Source organism: Hippocampus zosterae, chromosome 1 (genome assembly GCF_025434085.1).
Source record: "Hippocampus zosterae strain Florida chromosome 1, ASM2543408v3, whole genome shotgun sequence".
Classification (NCBI taxonomy): Eukaryota; Metazoa; Chordata; class Actinopteri; order Syngnathiformes; family Syngnathidae; genus Hippocampus; species Hippocampus zosterae.
In genome coordinates this window covers 2,491,152-2,511,208 of record NC_067451.1, presented here as the reverse complement: position 1 = coordinate 2,511,208, position 20,057 = coordinate 2,491,152, and the positions used below count along the sequence as shown (strand labels likewise).

Genomic DNA, 20,057 nt, shown 5'->3' with positions numbered 1-20,057 from the left:
GTTAAGATCAGGGGATGTTTAATATTGGCCAAGTGTGGCCACTTTTCTGTGATTCAGGGCCACACAAATAAAATTGACTTGAAAATAAGGGGATCCCTTGTTTACCTTTTCATAATGTAAGGCCTTTGAATCCTTGAATCATTTGATTCAAAGGCTCTCGACCAATCACACAGCAGACTTCCGTGATGGGCGGGACTCTGTCGGGGGTTTGAGGTCATTCAGACCCTCACTGATTCACTCGATCCGCGCGTGTTGGAGAGGGCTACCCGCTCCGCGAAGGTGTCGCCCACCCGCCGCTCAGTGCACCGCAGACATCTCCGTTGGACGGGAACGTCCGTGAACATTACCCGGCAGGCTGACGGACTGGCTTGCCCCTTCATTTATTCAACAGCACGACTGCGCCACACTTGGAGGCACGGAGGCTACCCGTGACTAGCATCGCTACTGCCTGGATCAAGGTGTTGATAGTAGCTAGCCTGGCAGCTAATTAACCGTCCTACCGGAGCGTCGTCACTGTGCTTCCCCCACCCGACAAGTCGACACTTAACGCAGCCGCGTGTCCGTGCTCTTTGCGCCGCCGGCGGCATTTGAGACGAGAGCAGACCCGAGCACGAGCACGGTGCTCTCCGTAAGTGGCGCCTGCGTTGACACCACCATCACACCCATCTCCCCCAACCCCTTCACCTCCTGCCCCTCCTCCCTCCACCCGAAACACTGGACATCCACAAGCGGCCGGGGAGCGGCGAACTGCCGGCGAAGCTGGGGGTGCTTTCGTTACCCGACCCGCACGGAGTCGTAGCGGCTTCAGACAAGAACAGTCGTGGGGAGCTACCGGCGAGTATGGACGGGCTGGCCGTGGAAGTTCGCGGCTCGAATGGGGCCTTCTATAAGGTAACCTGGCTCCGGTGTAGCTTATTGCTCGCCACGAGCAAACTTTTGCTCTTTGCAATAACTTAACATGTTGCTCGTTGAACCATGGCGCTGGCACATATCGTCACTCGGTCACCTGAGCGATATGAACCCGAGTCGGGTGGGCTTTTATCGAAGGAGGATGCTTTGGCGTCCCGGCACGGTTGGTCATTGTGGGGTGGGCAGCTAGCACGAGCTAAGCGCAGCTAGCGCGAGCTCGTTGCCATTCTCATCATGCTTGTCAACGTGATTTGTGCCCGTTTTCGTTAAGGCCACGCAACAATCCCCATTACGTGTACCCGTGCCTTTTAAAAGTGGCACTTCGTGTACCTGGTTCAACTGCGGTGAAAGTATTGTTTTAAGGGGGATGCTACATTTCAAGCTAACCAAATGAATTTCGATTTCAGTTTCAATTCTGCCAAACGATTAAGACACATGGCTGTGCGGTCACGTGTTTTGATTGCACTTAAATTGCTTTCTAAATGAAAACAATCATGCCTTAATATGTTTTGAAAAGTTATTTTAAACCTTCTCTGAGTCGACAATGGTGTGGCAGCATTATCCCCCTAATTGCTTTTGTAGTCTTTTACTTTTAGGACGTCTCTTATTTTAGTTCTCAGTAAATGTCTCGCCACCCTTCCTCCCATGTGCTCTTAAGCACCTCCGCGTTGTTGGGTATTCTGCATCCCCCGCGCCTAAATTTACTCTCCCTCTGCAGCTACACCCGTCATTGGCTTTTACCGGGTGACACTTTGGGCCTGCTCCACATGAGCCCACATTTGTGGATGATGAACCCGTTTATGATGTCACGATAACTTTAATGCGAACATTTCCAGGTGCATTTCCTTGCAAGTATGACAATAGGGTGCCCGTCAACCCGTCTGCACATAACGACTGTGGAGCACCTGTCCCGTGTGATGATTTACAGTCTTGATCACCACATGGTCCCAAAATGTGGCCGCTGACGTGAGGACGTGGTGTTATCATGACATGGCCCCCACCTTTCGAATCACGTCAGGAAAACGCCCAGTCAATCTGACGCGCATATGTCTCCTGGAGGAACATCTGTAAATAAGTGTATATATGTTTTGACCTTTCCGGTCTTTCTAGACTCAGTATGGGGCAAGTAATTTGTCTCCTGGTGTGAGAAACACACATTTTTCCAGCAGGTGAATTCATGACTTGCCAAGATGGACACGACTTATCTCCCTTATAGGGTAGTGTCACAATGAGGCATGACACAACTACCACTTAGCCTGTGTCGCGCTATGGCTCAGCATGCTGAAGTGTCTGCTGAGGTTTGCCACCGTAAACGTTGCTCTCCAGTCACAGTGGCTTTCTATTCAAATATCCCGACTGTATGCCGTGCCCGTTCTAGACCTGCAGTCTCACGAAAGGACTATGTTCGGCCCGTGACATTTCCACGCTGACAGAAATCACAGTCTAGGAGGTTGTGTCACTGCTACGTGTCTGCTTTCTTTAAAAAAAAATGGAACCTCTTCTCCTTACAAGCCAAATGTTGTTTAAGCACAGAATGAAAACATCACCCACATCTCTTTGTCACTTATTGCGTCAATAAAAAAAATGCGCACCCTCTTTATATTTTTCTTTTCACTCTCTTAGGGGTACATCAAGGATGTCCACGACGACTCGCTCACCATCGTCTTTGAAAACAAGTAAGTTTGAATCCCTCGAGCATGTGTGAAAGCAGTCACGCGGTTGAGTTACCACTACTGGTTCTGGATGGTTCTTTATGCGCTCACTATAAAATGTTCCTCTTTGGCACCTGTGCTTGGAATGCAGCTGTCCATACACATCTCTAACAGCCCTTAAGACACCCCCCCATCCCCACCCACCCACCCTCTTTGGTGGTTGCCCCACCCGCGCCACCAACGCACACTCTGGACTATTTTATCTACTTAGCTCTGAGTGCAGCGCAGGGTAGCCCCTAAAAATAGTGGCTCGTCCAAGGTATGCAGGGTTGGCAGGAGGGGCATGGCAGCCCTGTGCTGTTTTTGGGAGGTACACCCCCCGCCCACTCGCTGTCGAGGCCTCCTTTTACTTTCTCGTAGAGCATGTTAGCGCTACTCTGCCTTGAATGAAACACATGGCCGTTGTTAAATAGAACTTTGCTTACTGTAAAATTTTGTCAATAATTGCCCAAAAAAAATCCAAAATTTGAGGGTGCGGTACTATATGGGGGGTTTAATGAGAGACCAAACAACAACAAAAAACATTTACCTGGTAGTTGTTTACCAGTGCCGGGCTGTTGTAAAATAAAATGGAATCAATCACTGATATGTAGTGCATCTCACACACAATGTAACTCGCGATGCTTCACATACTCTCGTTAAAAGCATTTAGAAGCAGTCGCCAACCGAGATCATGAGATTTAAAAGTAGGGCTTTGCAATATGGTTAAAACTGAATATCTCAATATTTTTGCAATACATCTCTAAAGGTGTGATAACTTTGGGTTAAAAAAAAAAAGACAAAATAAAATATTAATTCGAAAGGATGGGGAAAGTGTTGTTTATGATATATTTTTTGTAGAACATGGTGACAGCAATCACCATGAACAAAGTCTGCGATTAACATATTTAAATCCACACCGTACCGCAATTGTACTTCATTCATTCATTCATTCATCTTCCGAGCCGCTTGATCCTCACTAGGGTCGCGCGGGGTGCTGGAGCCTATACCAGCTGTCTTCGGGCAGTAGGCGGGTAACACCCTAAATCGGTTTCCAGCCAATCGCAGGGCACACAGAAACGAACAACCATTCGCGCTCACACTCACACCTAGGGACAATTTAGAGTGTTCAATCAGCCTGCCACGCATGTTTTTGGAATGTGGGAGGAAACCGGAGCACCCGGAGAAAACCCACGCAGGCCCGGGGAGAACATGCAAACTCCACACAGGGAGGCCAGAGCTGGAATCGAGCCCGGTACCTCCGCACTGTGAAACCAACGTGCTAACCACTGGACTACCGGGCCGCCCCAATTGTACTTTAATGATAATTAATTTTAAGATAAGATAAGATATCCTTTATTCGTCCCACAATGGGGACGAGTTTTGTGCTACAACAGAAGTGTTTGCGTGTGTGCGCGTGTTGACTGCATCACGGTGTGTGTTTTTCTGTAGCAATTTGTCCATGCATGACCGTAGTAAGGATAATTGTTTCGGAATGGGGATGGATGTGTTGTGTGGCTAAGGAGGGGGGCGGATGTTAACCTCTCACCCCCATACATGCCGATGTTTGTATATGTGTTGATGCATTACATGGCGGTGTGATGTGTAAATTACCAGCGATATGAACTATGCCGGGGTCGCTACACAATATGTTACATTGTAAGACTGTTTATTAATGCAGAAAAGATAGTGGCAGTCGAGGAAGATGTGCGGTGCAACAGAAATAGGCCGCATGGTTGGGCTGCTCTGCTGTTTTTTTCCACTGGTAATTTAGAAATTATAAATATAGTCACATAACGTTCTAAAACGTAATATGTGTGGTAATATGTATGCTGTCTCGGCAGCAGCGTCTGGCTACGCGTTTCTCTCTTGCCTACCGCAGGATGATTGTAATCTGCTGGTTTTGATTGTCGATCGACGCCAAACTTGGAAGGAAAAATTGTAGTTGGTTGAACTGAGATTTACACGCAGCACGAGCGTGGAAAGGCCACATGACTATCGTCCTCATTTCAATATTATTCATTCATTCATCTTCCGAGCCGCTTGATCCTCACTAGGGTCGCGGGGGGTGCTGGATCCTATCCCAGCTGTCTTCAGGCAGTAGGCGGGGGACACCCTGAATCGGTTGCCAGCCAATCGCAGGGCACACAGAAACGAACAACCATTCGCACTCACACTCACACCTAGGGACAATTTAGAGTGTCCAATCAGCCTGCCATGCATATTTTTGGAATGTGGGAGGAAACCAGAGTACACGGAGAAAACCCACGCAAGCCCGGGGAGAACATGCAAACTCCACACAGGGAGGCCGGAGCTGGAATCGAACCCGGCACCTCTGCACTGTGAAGCCGACGTGCTAACCACTGGACTACCGGGCCGCCCATTTCAATATTACTACCTTGAATATTCACATCTGGGTTTCGATACGATAAAGATATAACAGCCAGCCCCCTTGTAAAAGCAAAGTAACAACATTTTAAAACAGGCCTCACTAAAATTACAACCAAAATTCCGTATACAAAAAGCGAACAGTGCAACAACAAGAAAACATGATACAAAAATTGAGTTTTTTTTTTTAAACACGTTATTGGGATGTTTTGAATCTTCCTTCATATTCACTCTGATAGTAGAGGAGACCAGCAAATTGGGGAACCCTATTTTCCACAATTTTCATACACATTTTTTTTATTTTATTTGTGTGCATTAGCCTTTTTATTTGTTTTTGTCTCACTGAAGCTGGCAGCCGGAGCGACAGTTACCCTTCAGCGACGTGCGGTTGCCTCCTCCGGCCGACTACAACAAGGAAATTGGCGAAGGAGAGGAGGTGGAGGTAAGACCTCAGCTGCCCGGGGGGGTCTGTGCCACGCGACTTGTTTGTTTTCCTCTCTTGCAGGAGTCATCATTTGATGAACGTCCACAAATGGACCTGATGTCATTCTGTATTCTTTGTCTCTTGCTCACAGGTTTACTCCCGGGCTAATGAACAGGAGCCATGTGGCTGGTGGCTGGCCCGGGTCCGAATGATGAAGGGCGAGGTAAATAAAATCAGCCGTTCATCATTTAGCATCTTTCTTTGAATGTAAGCAAAAAGGTTTTGCCTCGACTTGACATTTCATGAGTGTATCACTCTTGTTTAATATTCATTGGAAAGTATGACTAGTTGAAGTGCCATCATAATGCCAAATGTGATTTGAAAAAAAAAATTGTTTAATTTATCCCCCCCAGTTTTACGTGATCGAATATGCGGCTTGCGACGCCACCTACAACGAGATTGTCACAGCAGAACGCATCAGGCCCCTGAACCCCAACAGCCCTTCCTCGCGAAATTCCTTCCATAAAGTCACCATCAGTGTCCCAGAGGACCTGAGGGACATGTGAGTGTCTTGACTGCTTTTTTTTTTGTTGCCAGAAGCGATGCCGGGTGTCTTACCAGTGCCGCTGTCCCTCTCGTCCTTTTGTCATCAACAGCTGTGCGGGTGACAACATTCACAAAGAATTTAGGAAAGCTATCGGCGCCAACTGCATCTTCTTCAGTGCCCAAACACACGAGCTCATAGTGCTGGTTAGTACTTGGTGTCTGTGCCTCATGTTTTTTTTGGTTTTTTTTAAACAATGTGACTTTTCGAATGGGGGTTGAACCCAAGCGCGATGGTGTCGCGTATCCGTAATCCTTTTTGTGTTTTACCCACACCAGTCTACAAATGAAACCACGATAAAGCGCGCCACCCTTCTCAGCGACATGCATTTCCGCAGCATCCGTACGAAGCTGATGCTAATGTCCCGTAACGAGGAAGCCACCAAACATTTGGAGGTAAGCAATCCTTGCCACGTGGTCTCTGCACACGAGCCCCCCCGCCCCCATTTTGTTTATCCCGTACGCCTGCTGTCTTTCAGACAAGTAAGCAGTTAGCTTCGGCATACCAGGAGGAGGTTTGTGTCAGAGAAGACCTGATGGGTCTTGCCATTGGCTCTCACGGGGCCAACATCCAGCAGGCCCGCAAAGTACCCGGTGTCACCGCTATCGAGCTGGAAGAAGAGAGTTGTACCTTCAGGATCTACGGAGAGGTACGTCGGGAGCCGTGATGTATGGTCACGATGGTTTTCAGAGTCGCACTTTTGGCCTCTTGTTTGAATTTGGCTTTGTTTTCTAGACTCCAGAGGCGGTAAAGCAGGCGAGAGAATATCTTGAATTTAAAGAAGACTACTTTCAGGTACCCAGGGACCTTGTAGGTGAGTGAGAACGCATTCCCAAAGGAGCTGGCGATGGCAGGGACGTTGTCCTCACGACCTCTGATCTCGTCTCTCGCGCAGGCAAAGTCATCGGCAAGAACGGCAAAGTCATCCAGGAGATCGTGGACAAGTCGGGCGTGGTCCGCGTCAGGATCGAGGGAGACAACGACAAAAAGCTTCCCCGCGAGGAGGTAGGCAGGCAGGGGGCAGGCAGGGACGACACTGCCGGCAACAAAGAGGTGAATGGACCGTTGCGCTCGCCCCCCCCCCCCCCCCCCCAACCCTCGGTCAACTAAAAGCCCCCGGCGACTTTGAAAATAACAAATGTCTTAAATGCAGCAGGTTGTAGGTGCTCCATGTGCTTTCTGCTTTGACACTGGCACCGTTTTCAATGCGCTCCATTTTTTGCTGGCTATTGGCACTTGGCTGTGATCTTATTTTTGTAGATTACTTGTGATTTCCACTGATGGTCTGTAGTTGATACCTCTGCTTAGTTTCCCACTTATTCCGAATCATATCAAATGCTGTCCCCGTGTGTTTTACATCATCGGGGAAAAAGAGAGAGACACTTATCCAAGCTCCCGTGTCTTTTCCTTTCTCCATATCAGGGCATGGTTCCCTTCGTGTTTGTAGGGACGAAGGAGAACATCAGCAATGCCCAGGCACTGCTGGAGTACCACGTGTCTTACCTCCAGGTGAGTGTGTCTCACGTGTGCTGCCCTCTACCGGTGACTAAGATTATATAAATATATATTTGTAAAAATCAAGTTGGAGTGAAGACGGCTTTGTACGTAGTATCACTTTTTGCTCCCCCTCCCCTTGCCCAGCGCTAAACTTGCTGAGTGTGCCACGTTTTGTCCTGACCTCATGTGCTTTTATAAATAGTCCTCTCTGGGATTGGGTGACCAACATGCTGTGGCTTTAGATTACACCTATCTGGACCCTCATCTTCCAAAATTAGCAGCAGACCCCATCCCCCAGGCCCTCTTTGTGCCTTATTCCCCTCTCGGCCCCCGATCCCACCTCCTTTGAGGTACAGCTGTCATTGGCAGGCAGCTGTCACCATATTACATACATTAGACGCCGCAGTGCCCGTGTCCGCCCCGCTGCTCGGATAAGTTGGAGCGGCCGCCATGTTGTAGCATTCATGAAACTCACATCAACCAGTGCGAGTCTGTGTGACAGCAATTTATTTGCTGAAATAGTATTCACATTCGCATTTCACAGAAGTGTCAAATCCAGGTCCAGAAAGTAAAACCCCTCCCAGTTTGGCTTGAGCCACCGGTGCTCAAACTTGCCTGCCTGTTGTGACAAAAGCCAAATCGTGGCAGGTTCTTTTTTTAATTTTTTTTACTCTCTGGACCTGAATTGGACACCTCTGCATTTGTGTAGCTATTAAATCATTTCATTCAGCAATTTGTACTTCTTAACATGGTATACTTAAGGAGAAATAAATGGGGGCGGGGGAGTAAATTGAATGGTGACACTGCTGCTTTACATTTAGTCAATGAAAAACACGCATTCATTCATTTTCCGATCCTCTTTATCCTCACAAGGGGGTGGGGGGTGCTAGAGCCCATCCCAGCCGTCTCCGGGCAAAAGGCGGGGACACCCTGAAACGGTTGCCAGCCAATCACAGGGCGCACAGAGACCAACAACCATCCTCGCTCACACTCGCGCCTCGGGACAATTTAAAGTGTTCAATCAGCCTGCCACGCATGTTTTTGGAATGTGGGAGGAAACCGGAGCACCCGGAGAAAACCCACGCGGGCACTCAAAACATGAAAAACAATTTAGTTGATGTTCAAGGTTGTTTTTGTGTACATTACAATGAAATTGTAGTTTTATCGCAGCCATGTAATGGAATCTGAATTTGTGGAAAACTGAAACGACTACCGCCGTGAACCCAAAGTGCTGATGCAACGACCCTCATTTTACCCTGCAGGACCTGCTGTTCAATTTGTGTGCTTAACAAGAATTATGAGCAGTAATTTTTGCTCACAAGCAAGCATTATAATTGCACCTCATCATCTTGCCTTTTTTTTCCCCCCGCCCAACATGCTTCAAGGAAGTGGAGCAGCTGCGCCTCGAGCGTCTCCAAATTGACGAACAGCTCCGCCAGATTGGGGTGGGCTACCGCGCGCCTCAGAATCGAAGTGGGCCCGCCGGAGCCGACCGAGAGAAAGGCTACCTGACGGATGAGAGCAGCAACTCGCTCCACGCTTCTCGCACCTACGGCGTACGCGGCAGGGGACGAAGAGCCTCCAACAGCATGTACTCTGGATATGGTACGGATACAAAGCATGACTCCTGTCAACTTTATTTCATTTCATCACTTCATGAGAAGAGTGAATTTTATTTTTTTTCCTCTGCAGGCACAAACTCTGAGCTGTCTAATGCTTCGGAATCAGAGGAAGTAAACGAGCGTGACCAGCGGCCCCGCGGTATCGGCGGAGAGGAGCGAAGTTCCAGACGGGGTGGTCGGGGGCGGGGCTCCAACTCCGGACGAGGCCGCGGCGGGCCGGGATCCAAACCCGCCAACTCGATCAGCTCAGGTAGTTTGTGATTAATTGTGCAAGAGCAACGGTTGGCTGCAAAGTCTTTAAATTAATGCGTCATTTAAACGTCTGTGCTTTGGCATCTCCAGTGCTGAGGGACCCTGACAGTAACCCTTACGCCCTGCTGGATGGCGAGGGAGAGCTGGCTGACGCGGACCTCAGCGAAGGCACGGGAGGAGAGCGCCGGAGACGCTCCCGCCGCCGCCGTAACGACCAGGAGCCCAGCGTGATGGACGCAGCGACTGAGTCTGATAGCCAGGCCGGGCCCAATGAGAACGGGCTGGGTGAGAAATTTGCCGGCGTTCTCTCGACCCCGCAGAGACTAAAGGTCCAAAAACCCCTTGACTTGTATGCTCTCGTCGGGCGTTTAGATGAAGAGGCCCGACCCCAGCGCCGCAACCGAAGCCGCCGCCGCCGCAACCGTGGCAGTCGCCCCGAGGGAGACTCGGCCAGCTGCGATCGGCAGCCGACTGATAGCGGTAAGCCAACATGTTTTATCGAGGGATGTTTGACACTGCTCCCCCACGGACCCCCGACCAGTACTTTTGATACATGAAATTTCTATTCAAACTAATGATCATTTCAAATAAGGACCTACACATCCCAATAAAGCATTTCTGTTAAAATTGCATGAAATTAATGGCAATTTTCTTTTATCCATTTGTTCATTACGTGCATGAAGAGAAACACAAATGACCCAGTGGCCAAAAAAAAGTCAGCGAAGTGAATACAGTGAAGTGCCAAGACTTAAATTGACTACAACGGTGCTTCAAATAACTTTGAGTAATGTCTACCATTTAACCACGGTTTTAGCAACACACGTGTCATTTTCGGGCGGCCCGGTAGTCCAGTGGTTAGCACGTCGGCTTCACAGTGCAGGGGTACCGGGTTAAATTCCAGCTCCGGCCTCCCTGTGTGGAGTTTGCATGTTCTCCCCGGGCCTGCGTGGGTTTTCTCCGGGTGCTCCGGTTTCCTCCCACATTCCAAAAACAGTGGCAGGCTGATTGAACACTCTAAATTGTCCCGAGGTGTGAGTGTGAGTGCGAATGGTTGTTCGTTTCTGTGTGCCCTGCGATTGGCTGGCAACCGATTCAGGGTGTCCCGCGCCTACTGCCCGAAGACAGCTGGGATAGGCTCCAGCACCCCCCGCGACCCTAGTGAGGATCAAGCGGCTCGGAAGATGAATGAATGAATGAACGTGTCATTTTCGTTTTTGAAGACACTGGTTAATTCAACTGTGGTTTCTCGGTCTGAACACTGGGGGGCACTGACACAATGGAGTATGTGACTAAGGAGAAGAAAGGAAATCTGTATCGTTCCAATTTTACATAATTCACCTCGTGCTCAGCTGTAAATAAGGTGAACACATTAAAAAAATGCAAGACCCATTGCTGAGATTACTACACCAAACAAACCCGAATGTGTCCAACTCTTTGCGGCGATCGAAGGCTTTCTTTTATGCGGTGATCGGAATGCCACAAAGCTAGATGCTAATGGAGCCACGTTCTATCACGTCATTGACAAGCTCGCTATTAGAGAGTTACACAAGTACTTGCGCTTTAACTTCCGTGATATCGCGCGCAGCAGCAACCCATCTCAGCAACGTTCCCATCAAAGGCAATTTAAAATAGATCCAAACTTTAATAAGATAAGATATCCTTTATTCGTCCCACACTGGGGAAATTTACACTCATCACTCATTTCTCAATAATTTTTTATGAAATTTACTGTTTTGTCAACTGCAAAATGAACATGGAACACTGCAACAGTTTTCCCGTATGAACTTTCACTTTGCAGTTGGCACGGCTGGGTTGTTTCTACCCAAACCCAGAAGTTTCCAAAATGCATTGCATGGCCCGATACATTTAATTAAGAATGTTAATCCCTAATAAGAATGTTAGCATACACATGTTTACAGAAATGGCATTTTAATGGGCATGTGAGAAATTTGACATGGACACGGTTCACTTTGAAAAACGTTCCGTCAGCCATGCGTGCCATTTAGTTGCTGATAGTGAAACGGGTCACCTTGGTATCGGCCGCCGTCACGAGTACCCAACACTTTGAAATAAGGCCGGTATCGGCCTGATACCGATTGCGGGGGGATCAGTACTCGGCCATCCCTAGTTTTATCAGTTCCCGTCAGCGCATGCACAGTAGACTCCAGCATTTGTTCTAAACTACTTCATTGATTTAGTGACTGTCGCCGACTACATATCCCGTCCGGAGTCCCAGAGCAGACAGAACCTTCCCTTGAAGGAAAACCACACCGGTCCTGAACCCAAGGTACAGGCAGAAAATGATTTACAAATTATACGTATGAAACTTATTATTGAACCGTGCTCAGTTTGGAACTGTTTTTTTTTTTCCTTCTTCTTTTCCACACACAGGAAAATGGGACCAGCAGCAAAACGGATGAGCAAACACCTTCTCAGCGTTCACCCAGCAAAGGCACGACACCAGCCAGCGAGGCCGTAACGTTGGTCAACGGCGTCTCGTAATGAGTCCCGCCTCACTCCTCGCGAACCCAAGTCTCGAGCAAGACTCCATGGCAAACTGTCCCTGCTTGCATTAACGTAAACCTTAAACAGATGAGTGAAAAGTACCTGACACAATTCCTGAATCCATACTATGAGAGTGGAGAAAAAAAAACGACGCATCTACATGAAAACCCCACGGTGTATGCTATGTCTCATCTATCAATACTTAGTGCTTATTTAAAAAAAAAAAAGTAGCTTGCCAAAAAAAAATGGCGGGTATGACTTGAGTTTGAAGGAAAATGCTGAGACACAACAGAAAGGACTAGTTTATCTCGTCTCTCTTATGTTGTTTTGTTTCATTGTTGATCACTGGTTTGGACTCGGCAGTCTCGGACGCGTTTTTCAACAGCGTTGCAGTGCGGGCGCGAGAGGGTGTAAACTGGCGAGTGACACACAAAGCAGATGCGTCGCAGTGCTCAAACTCGGAGGCTGGAATATTGATTGATGTTGTGCCTTGAATTTGAAAAAAATAAGATTTTTGTTTTCATCTTGGGAGGAAAGTTGGGAAGTGTGTTTTTTTTTGGGGGGGGGTCGCTGGGAGAGAATTGACTGACTGAGGGAGTGTTAGAGTGAGGAAGATTTAGTACTAGAGGGAGTGGCTTGGGGTTGAGGGCGCACAAAGTAAGGTGCCAAACGACCTGATTTCAAGGCACTTTCCTCATTCCAAATAGAATGGACAACACAGAAACGTAAAAAATGCAGGGCTGAATACGTAACACAGCCCGGGGCCTTATCCCATCCCAAGGCATCCTAATTGAAACAGCGACGGGGTTTGAGGTGATGCGTCAGACAACCCGTTTTGACATCCCAAAGTGGTGGCCGGGATGCCTTTCTCAATGTGACAAACTGCAGACTTCAACCGTAGACATGAAAGAGAAATAGCGCTAGCTTCCAGCCGCGGTCTCGACAAACCACGGGCAGCGCGCGGCCCCGGATGCACGTGTAGGGGCGACCGCCTTCTTGCGGGTGTATGCTGCCGTTGCGCAAGGCCCGGTGGGGGGCGAAGAACTGTGGGACTGGGACAGCTTCAAATGAGATGAGAGCCACATATGCCAACACACACAAAAACCAAGTGCGAGAACAGGCGATTGCCCGCCTGGCACAAGCGTAGGGGGCCGCAACACAGGGTGTCCGTTTTGGGTTTGGGCGAGTGGACTCCGAGCTGGGGGGGCCCCGCAGTGGCTCTCTGCTCATGTTACTGTTGTCTTGGTTCCCGCTTTTTTTTTCTTGCTATTTCCACATCTTAGAAAATACAAAATAAAAAATGGAAGTGAAATCAACCCCTACTCTGGAGATGAACTTTTGATTTCTCTGTCTTGTGGGTTTGCAGTCTATTTTTCTAACTTGCATGACACTTAGGCTAACCATTAGTAGGGGGGGGTGCCTGTCCTGTGCATGAAGGGAGGGTGTTGGAAACGGGACTTTACAAAGCCATTGGTTTCATCCAATAGAATCGCTGCTAACGTACACACTGAATGTCCGAGTCGAGCAAGAGAAAGGCAGTTGTTGGTTCCCTGGCTCGCAACTTCCACAGTCTGCCGGGCAGTGTTTGGGCATAACAGGCTAGCATCCGTATGACCAAAGGTTTTAATTAAGAGGGCAGACGAACGTGAGTGCGGTTGCAGCGAGATGACTCGGATGCTGCTTGTTTGGCATTACTGCTCACCTGTGTGTTGTGTTTTTAAGAGTGTGAGAGAGCACTTGTACCGTTTTGTTTCAGTTGCATGTGTGCGAGTTTGTGTACATTTATACCTCATTGTGTGAGTACTGTATTTCCTCCTGTATCGGTAACCCTCATGTCCTGTTGAAAGACTGCTGGCTGCACTTTGTATGTGTGCGCGTATGATGGTTGTACAGTTCACTTCTCTTGTCAGATTTTGTCAGCATTCGTGTACTGATGGCAATAAAGGACTTTTCATTATTTGGTATAAAAGTTTGACAAGCTCACCCTTTTTTCCACCCCTTGGGTTCCTATTAATGATTGGTCTTGACAGTTCAAAATCATGTGTGATTTTACAAGGTAGGAAGCAAGTTTAAATTTGCAACAAGTAAATTCATTCTCATTTTGGCACAAAAGCAGTCAAATCTGAGTGGGAAAAAAAGTCAGGAGAATTCTTTGAAGCCCAATTAGCTGTGGCGCTTTTTCCTGGACATCAAACGGAGGTACCAATACAAAGTACTGTACAGTATACACCCCCCTCAAACACCGAACCAGAACAGATTGATATGAATAACGCGTTGTGATATTCTTATTTCAACTTTGGCTGGCTCTTACAGCAGCTCCGACCTACTTTCTCCATAATTTATTTTTCTTCCCCTCTATTTTGTGTGTGTGTGTATATTTCTCTATCCATTAACTGTACCATTAATCCGTACGATGTTCTCGGGCCTGCTGCAGCCTAACCCAGCTGTCTTCGGGCAGTAAGCGGGGGACACCCTGAACTGGTTGCCAGCCAATCTCAGGGCACACGCATACGAGGGCACACATTCGCGCTCACACAGGCACGGGGAGGCCGGAGCCGGAATCGAACCCTGCATCTGCACTGTGAGGTCAGCGTGCTGACCAGTCTCTCTCACTCACGCATACACACACACACGCGCACTGTTGCAATGCCCAATTTCAAAGGACGCGGTACCTTTTCATTGCACACTACATTGGCATAATATGTTTACAAAGAATTTAAAGCCATCCATCAGCAAAGGATCATAGTGGTAAACGTGAGAGGGCCATGTTTGTTATAACACGCTGTGAGAGAATTGTGCATTTAACGTTGACGCAGGCGTGTATGTTTTACGTATTGCGGCTTTGCAAGTCGCTTTTGAAATGACTGTTGGTCGGATTCAGAATCACATTCATGACTACATTAGTTCCATTGCTAACTTGCTACACCGGGCGACTCTGAAATCGGAAATGACGCACGTTCAAGTCGACAGCGAAACTGGCTGTTTGACCAATCGTGTGCGAGATATTTTGAGCGACCCGTTGACCTGCCAATCGGATTTAAGAACTTCATTCGTTCGCCGGTGTGCGCCTTTGAGTTACGTATTCTAGCAGTTTCGACGCGGTAGTAACGCGGGCTGTCGAAGACAATTGGAGAGTACGGTTGGTTTATTTAATCGTTTTAAACATCATCTGTGTTAAATGTGTATCATATCCCAAACCCTTTAACGTAAGAGCAGTAAATAATCTGGAACTAATTAGTCTTTGGCCACATTTCACTCCATTGTAGCGCGATGCTAATGTTAGCTTGCTAATAGCAACCGTTGGGATATTGCTAATCAGGAAGTGGCTAACATCTGAGCCTCTTTGTGGCGAGCATTATCATTGGCTTGCGAAGCGGATTGTTTAGCGGGTACTCGCACGTAAAACTCCCTTTTGGGTCTTTTTTTATTGTTATTCGGTGGTCTTTTGGGCTGCGTCGTCTTCGTTATTTCGAGGTAGATGTTCACTTTTGTCGTCTGTTCCACGTGTAGGGCCAAACCGCGGTGTAACAATGGTGAAGCTGTTCATTGGAAACCTTACCGAGGAGACGGGAAGGGAAGAAATCGAGGCACTGTTCACACCGTACGGCACTGTAACAGAATGCGCCAAATACAAAAACTACGCCTTTGTGCACATGGATGACCGCAAGGCAGCCACGAAAGCCATCCGCGAGCTCAATCTCTATCAGCTAAACGGTAGACCTATGAACGTGGAGCCCAGCCGAGGGAACAACCAGGGCCCGGTCAAGATCCACATCGCCAATGTGGAGAAGGGCTTTGAGAAAGAGCTCAGAGAGCTGTTCGAAGAATATGGCTCAGTCACGGAGTGCGCTATCGTGAAGAATTTTGCGTTTGTTCACATGGCCAACTCTGACGAAGCCATGGATGCCATAAAAGGCCTGGATAACACAACTTTCCAAGGTAAGCAAATTTCAGAGTTTGCAGTCAAAACATGAGTTCGGAGAATAGGTCTTCCCTACCAGAGAAGCCTGATAAGGTCTAGTGACGCTCGTTGGGGCTTCTGGAATGACTCAAACTTGACAGTGGCACCTAGTGGTCACCTGCACTTGGAGCGAAAGATTTTACACGAAGATGAGTAAATTAAATGTGGAGACACACTATCATAATGTGCATTTGTTTTGTGTTTAGCGATGAAACCCAATTCATGGTTGAAATGTGACACCCCAGTGTTAATCTACATTTCCCCATCTTCCTCCAGGTCAAAACATTCATGTGCAGTTGTCAAAAAGTAAGCCCGCATGGGCTTCGGGTGAAGAGGACTTTGGTCCGCCACCCCCTGGTCGAGGAGGCTTCTATCCCCCTCCTCATCCTCCCCGCTTCCATCCCGAGCCTCCCTACGGGGGGCGCATGTCCTCTTACCCGCCACCGCCCCCACCGCCGCCTCCTCCGAGGCGGCCAATGTACGACCGCGGCTACGGTGATCGTGATGGCTATGGAGTGGTGGATTATTATGAGAAATTCCGCGCCCGTCCTTATGGCGCCCCGGGCTACGACGATAGGCGCCCTGGGGCCATCCCACCACCGCCGCCACCACCCCCACCTTCAGCGATGGGAAGAGAACGTGTTGGGATGGGCGAAGGGTACGACCGCCGGCCTATTCCCCCAGCGCCCTACATGGCCCGCGACCGCAGCCCCATTAGGCGACCCCCCCATCCTCCTCCCCCGCCTGCTGCGGCGGCCGGTAACGGGTACTCCTACGAGCGCACCCGCTTCACCCCGCAGATGAAGCCTCAGCCGTATGCGGCGCCGTATCCCCGGAACAACTATACACCAACCGGTCCTGTTCCTACACCGCCGCAACCCAACTACACTGGCTATCCGGCCCAGGGAGTTTAACACAGCGGTGAGTGGCTTCACGTGTGAGCAAAAAAAAAAAAACGGGGTTTGAGTGCGAATAGTCCAAACCAAACTAGTCGATAAAAGACGCGTATGGAGTCGAATGTCGCTTCAGAACATCACCCGTTAAAAATTCGCTCAGATCTAATCGAAACATCCATTCAGTGTTAGCGAGCGTAAAACGGTATGCTGTGATTTAAAAAAAAAAAGCACGAAAGAAAATCGCAGTCTTGCGTGTATCTTGAGTAAAACCCCTTCCTTGACGTGTGGTATGCTCTCTCTCTCCAGGTTTAGAATATGTCAAGAACGCCGTCTGCTGATGCGCATGGTGCTATACGCTCCCCCCGCTCCCGCACGTCTATGGTGGATTGCGTTGCGTTCGCCGGAGACTTACTGGAAGATACTCTATTGCGGACAGCGACGTTCTTATAAAAAAAACAAAAACAAAAAAACCCATGCGATTCCTTGTTGCATTTACGTATATATCTGAGTTGTCAATGCCTTTTCTGTTCCTCTGTGTTACTCTTCAAATTCTTACTTTTTGAGTTACAGTGCTTAGTTCGGTGTGACGCATTACTACACTGCTTTTCGATCTTTTTCAATTCACAAGGCCGTAGAATAACGCCATCGCAACCATCAGTTATGATGGGATGTTCAATCTTTTGTAAAAAAGTAGCTTTTGTGTAGACTTGAGTTTGGTTTCCCGAGAAGTTACAAAACCCCCCCAAAAAAAGCGTCGGAGTGTTTCTCTATACACATCTACACTTGTGTCGTTTTATAAAATAGTGGATTACTTGTCCGACCTGTACGCATGTCAAATCAAAATTTTAGTTTTCTCTTGATGCTCTTCTGCGTATGTTATCTGTTTTCCCTCGTTGATATCGCAACGTTGTGTATGGTTCTAGTTAGCTTGCCTTTTTTTTCCTCCCCCCTCTCGTTTGAAGGCTTTTTAATAAAAAGATGAAAAAAAACGTGACGAGTTTTAGCTGTCAAGTCATTGCCCGTCCGTCGCAGGCAGAGATCATAATCACGGCGTGGAGATGCTTTCGCTTTGAGTCCTCTCCGACCGGTTTGAAGCTCGACAGCGGGTAGGTGTGGTCAGCCCCACTGCTGAGAAATGACTTGTTTTGTTTCAACTCAATTCTGGTCGCACACGCGACCAAACTCCCTGCTTTGGCGCCTAATAAAATAAGCATGCGATTAGACGAGGCTCATTCATGATCTTTCGGCACCTACTCATTAAATGCTCACTCAGTTCATAGCCGGTCAGCTGTTGCGGTGATTTGATCTGTAATAGATGAAACCCTCTATGGATTTATGTCTTGGTGTTCTCAGTCTTTGCTCTTTTTAGGTTGTTAGACTCGCCCGGGGACGTCGAGTTCATGGTAGGGAGAGCGATCACTTTGAGTTTCGTCTTAGCTCAGATGGTTTTCTAAATTTCATGGTGGTGTTGGCTGTTAGTAAATGAGCTTTCCCATTTTGTCTGCAGGCCTGCCTACTGCTGGGACTCAATTCGGGGTCTGCGGGGTTTTGAGAGACGTGCACTGAAGGAAACCTGGGGATCCGATGACCTCGCAATTGAAGCTTTCCGGAGAGAGAATTTTTGGTCATGCGAGACATTCGCTACTCAGGGATGCCAACGCGAAACATTTCAAGTTTAGACATAGACTATGCCACAGTGATGTGCCCTTTTTTATGATGGAATATGCACTTGAGAACTTTTTGGGGTACCCCTTTTTTTGATAGGCAACAGTTTTTGTGCCTCGCCTTCTGGGAGAAATGAATATGAAGTCATCACCCGGAATGATCTTGCATCTTTCAAATTAAACACTTCAATATTTTATTGCACCGTTTGGAGGTTGATGGACAATGTTCACTTTTTAAGATTTGATATGTTGTTTTTTTATGACTGCTCTTTGTCCTCTGTGTAGATAAAGATGTGCTCACATTCAATAATGGTGAATGATTATTTTTTTTGGGGGGGGGGCGGTGAAATGGCAGAAAAATGTCAATGGTAACTGTCACAAATTGCCACTTCAGTGCTTTAAATGAGTGTTGGCATGAGTATAAGGTTAAAATAACATTTTTTTAAAATTTTGAGCACTGCTAGTACATAACATCCACCCCGGTTAGTATAAAACTACTGCATAGATGCTTTAAAAAAAAACGACAGCGTATCAGATGTCCCAAAAGATGGTGAATTGTTCAGTCAGCTGAACATGAGTGTCTCATCTGTCTCCAATGGGACGTGAACTTCTTGGTGGGATATCAAAGATCCGCCCGTGTCCATGATGGGCGAGGTACTGGGCATTGTGCCAGTCTCTCTGGAAGGAGGAACGGAAAGCACTTCCAGCTCCACCTCGAAACTCTGCTTGGCCTCACCGGCCTCCCTGATAATCAAAATCTCGTACTCGGCGAAACGGACCAGGGCCTTGCTCGGGAGATCCGCCCTTTCCAAAAAGTCCAGGCCTGTGCCGTTCACGGACACTTTGACTGTCTGAGACAGATTCTGGAGGCTGAACAGCAAGTCTGGGCTATCGGCTGTGCGGTAAGCTTGCAGGGCCAATTGTTTGCGAGAGACCCGGGCGTCAGCCAAGGCAAAGGTGCAAGACTGGGCATCCCGCCCCAAGCGGACAAACTCATCTGCCAAATGTTTGCTTCTGTTTCCCAGTGGAAGCAGACTGTAAAGACCTTTGCGTTGCTGCTGTGGGTGGTAGAACTTAATGCGGAGGCATGTCAGGAGGTCCTCTTCTGTCTCCATTGTCTGGGACACACTCATTGTGAGGAAATCTGAGGAAAGAGATGACGTATGATGAGAGCTAAGAAGCATTTGAACGCTGGAAATGTCTTGGTCTTACCTTAGGTTCGCACCTGTTAGCGCGTTTTCTACGTCGAGAATAAGTAGAGAAAAAAACTGTTGCACAACGCTTTCTTTTCTAGGGGAAATAAGAGTTCCTCCTAATGTCGCAACCCCGTGAGACAGGGGAGGGGTTTGAAGGATGATGTGGTGCGTTGAAGTGCAATTTGGGAAAAAAAGTTCTACAATAGCACCGCAGAAAAGGATTACAGTACTGAGGTGAACTTCAACCATCTTTGTATTCAGAATATAGAATTGAAAAAGCTGTTTGAGTGGGTCTTTTTTTATTGCAATGCAACAGTGTTTGACGTTTCTGTTACACGGACCACAAAACGTTAACTTTTTCCTCGCACATAGTGGTTTAGAATAATGTATACAATACTAGTGGGTATTTTGCATTGGAAATGTGTTTGACGTTTCTGTTACACGGAAT

General features: G+C 47.9%; 3 protein-coding genes and 1 long non-coding RNA gene across 10 annotated transcripts in view; 3 read left to right on the top strand and 1 right to left on the bottom strand.

Moving 5' to 3' along the window:
* The window catches only part of LOC127602482 (uncharacterized), a 250,228-nt gene that overhangs the window by 29,788 nt on the left and 200,383 nt on the right, over window positions 1–20,057 (top strand). The window lies entirely within an intron of this gene.
* fxr2 (FMR1 autosomal homolog 2) lies at window positions 219–13,208 on the top strand. Of its 2 annotated transcripts, none has more exons than XM_052067958.1 (17): window positions 219–891; window positions 2,533–2,585; window positions 5,337–5,430; window positions 5,564–5,635; window positions 5,826–5,974; window positions 6,069–6,162; window positions 6,295–6,411; window positions 6,495–6,665; window positions 6,752–6,830; window positions 6,912–7,021; window positions 7,439–7,525; window positions 8,899–9,118; window positions 9,206–9,385; window positions 9,478–9,672; window positions 9,760–9,867; window positions 11,586–11,674; window positions 11,779–13,208. In XM_052067958.1, the coding sequence occupies exons 1-17, from the start codon at window positions 841–843 to the stop codon at window positions 11,887–11,889; spliced, it is 1,980 nt and encodes a 659-aa protein (XP_051923918.1). In that variant the 5' UTR covers window positions 219–840; the 3' UTR covers window positions 11,890–13,208. The 2 variants fall into 2 exon arrangements, with proteins under 2 accessions (XP_051923918.1, XP_051923910.1); XM_052067950.1 differs by having other exon boundaries at window positions 6,912–7,069.
* Window positions 14,882–18,723, top strand: LOC127602204 (RNA-binding protein 4B-like). 5 transcript variants are annotated; one of them, XM_052068226.1, is made up of 5 exons: window positions 14,923–15,031; window positions 15,403–15,831; window positions 16,130–16,774; window positions 18,119–18,152; window positions 18,257–18,723. In XM_052068226.1, the coding sequence occupies exons 2-3, from the start codon at window positions 15,423–15,425 to the stop codon at window positions 16,765–16,767; spliced, it is 1,047 nt and encodes a 348-aa protein (XP_051924186.1). In that variant the 5' UTR covers window positions 14,923–15,031; window positions 15,403–15,422; the 3' UTR covers window positions 16,768–16,774; window positions 18,119–18,152; window positions 18,257–18,723. The 5 variants fall into 5 exon arrangements, with proteins under 5 accessions (XP_051924160.1, XP_051924186.1, XP_051924169.1 ...); XM_052068200.1 differs by lacking the exons at window positions 18,119–18,152; window positions 18,257–18,723 and adding an exon at window positions 17,056–17,743 and having other exon boundaries at window positions 14,882–15,026; XM_052068209.1 differs by lacking the exon at window positions 18,119–18,152.
* On the bottom strand, window positions 18,602–19,791 carry tifa (TRAF interacting protein with forkhead associated domain). 2 transcript variants are annotated; one of them, XM_052068384.1, is made up of 2 exons: window positions 19,626–19,791; window positions 18,602–19,557 (listed from the first exon to the last, which is right to left on the bottom strand). In XM_052068384.1, exon 2 carries the CDS (start codon window positions 19,544–19,546, stop codon window positions 18,977–18,979), a length of 570 nt encoding a protein of 189 aa, XP_051924344.1. In that variant the 5' UTR covers window positions 19,547–19,557; window positions 19,626–19,791; the 3' UTR covers window positions 18,602–18,976. The 2 variants fall into 2 exon arrangements, with proteins under 2 accessions (XP_051924344.1, XP_051924335.1); XM_052068375.1 differs by having other exon boundaries at window positions 19,639–19,777.